The 1,807-nt window shown below is 42.3% G+C and overlaps 1 protein-coding gene across 1 annotated transcript in view; it reads left to right on the forward strand.

Annotated features, from left to right (window-relative positions):
• The window catches only part of LOC119581911 (cytochrome P450 9e2-like), a gene marked incomplete at its 3' end in the record, with an annotated part of 8,862 nt that overhangs the window by 4,310 nt on the left and 2,745 nt on the right, over window positions 1–1,807 (forward strand). Inside the window, 3 exon segments of the mRNA XM_037930075.1 lie at window positions 147–324; window positions 454–1,168; window positions 1,389–1,607. Coding sequence (XP_037786003.1) covers window positions 148–324; window positions 454–1,168; window positions 1,389–1,607 — 1,111 coding nt within the window.

Genomic DNA, 1,807 nt, shown 5'->3' on the forward strand with positions numbered 1-1,807 from the left:
AAGCAAGGCGGCCTCCTTCCATTTTCTGTAGTTTGTAAATTAAAATTAATTTGAATCGCACTTGTTTGTGTGTTCCAAATACCCACGGTAATCGTTTTCATCACCCACTGAATTCCTCTTGATTTATATGAAAATTTTCTCACCAGGATGATTGGAGTAACATGGCTGCTGTTGGCTGCGCCGCTAGCACTGTTTTGGGCATATTCGTGGTGGAAACACAGATACTGGGCAAGAAAAGGCGTATCCACTCCGCCTGTGATCCCCTTCATCGGTCATGCGCATAAATTGCTTATCCCAGCTAAAATGTGTGACTTTGAAAGAGAGGTAATAAATGTACTGTTTTCTGTGAACTCTTGTGTTACTGAGCACCGGATGTCACAGTGATTAGTAAGATATAATTGTGTAATTCTTTATAAATTTTGGTCTTGTGATACTTTCCTCCACTCTTAACAGGCCTACTTCAACTATGGTGGATCAAAGTTTTGCGGTCTCTACTCCTTCCACGAGCCAATGTTATTGGTGGGCGATCCAGAACTCATAAGGCACATTTATGTGAAGGATTTTGACCACTTTATGGACAGAAGGACAATAAACATGCCGAGCGAGAAGGACAAAGTAATGGCCAACATGTTGACTATGAAGACAGGTGAAGAGTGGAAGAAACTGAGAGCCATCATGTCTCCCACTTTCACCTCAGGCAAAATGAAGGGGATGTTCCCGCTCGTGTGCAAAAAGGCCGACCAACTCGTCTCCTTCTGCCTGAAGGAAGCACGCACGAAGCCCTTTGTCGACATGAAGTATAATTTTGGCCGCTTCACCATGGACACCATTGCTTCCTGTGCCTTTGGTATTGAATGCAATTCACTTGTGGATGAAAAGCCAGAATTTGCTGAACAGGTTGAAACTTTTTTCAATATTACACCGGGAATGATATGGAGAATTGTTTTCCTGAGCGTATTTCCTACACTTGCCAAGATATTTAAAATGAGATTTACAGCACCAGCAATTGATTTCTTTACGGAAGTTGCCCATGAGACCATGCGAGCGAGGCAAAGTGGAAATAGAAGAGGAGACTTTTTGGATCTCTTGCTAGAAGCAGAAGTCTCCACTGGCGATGCCGAAGGAGTCACGGCAATGGAAGACAATAACTCATCCAAGCCTAAGCAAAGTGAGTAGTCTAACCTTACAACTAAATGGATTGACATCATGCATTTTACAACATTTACACTATACAATTAACAACTGCATCATACAATTTACATTTGCATCATACAATTTATAACATTTGCATTATGCAATTCTAAATATGAACATATTTACAGCAATTGCATCGTACAGCTAACCTCATTTGCACCAGGCAGTGATTAAAATGCTTTCCATTCTCCCAGCACTGGATGAACTTACCATCATCTCCCAAAGTGTCTTGTTCCTGGTCGCCGGTTACGATACCACGGCCTCCACGTTGTCCTTTGCGTCCATCCTACTTGCCAAGCACCCAGAGATCCAGCAACGCCTTCGTCTGGAGATCAGTGAAATGGTCGAGGAACACGGCGACATAACCTACCAGGGGATTATGGAAGCCAAATATCTTGATGCTTGTATCATGGGTAAGTCTCCCAGATTAACTTCTGCTTCAGTGTCTGAAAATGGAAGTGCCGGTTGTCAGATTTTTAGAATTATTATTGGCAGTTACCTCACAGGAAAGAGAAAAAAGACAAACTGGCAACTCATCCCTGATTCAGGAATACTCCGATTCGCCAAATCTTCCGAGAAAAGGGAAATAAAGTTTAGTTTTGAAGACAACAAA

The sequence above is a fragment of the Penaeus monodon genome, chromosome 15, assembly GCF_015228065.2.
Source record: "Penaeus monodon isolate SGIC_2016 chromosome 15, NSTDA_Pmon_1, whole genome shotgun sequence".
NCBI classification, from domain to species: domain Eukaryota; kingdom Metazoa; phylum Arthropoda; class Malacostraca; order Decapoda; family Penaeidae; genus Penaeus; species Penaeus monodon.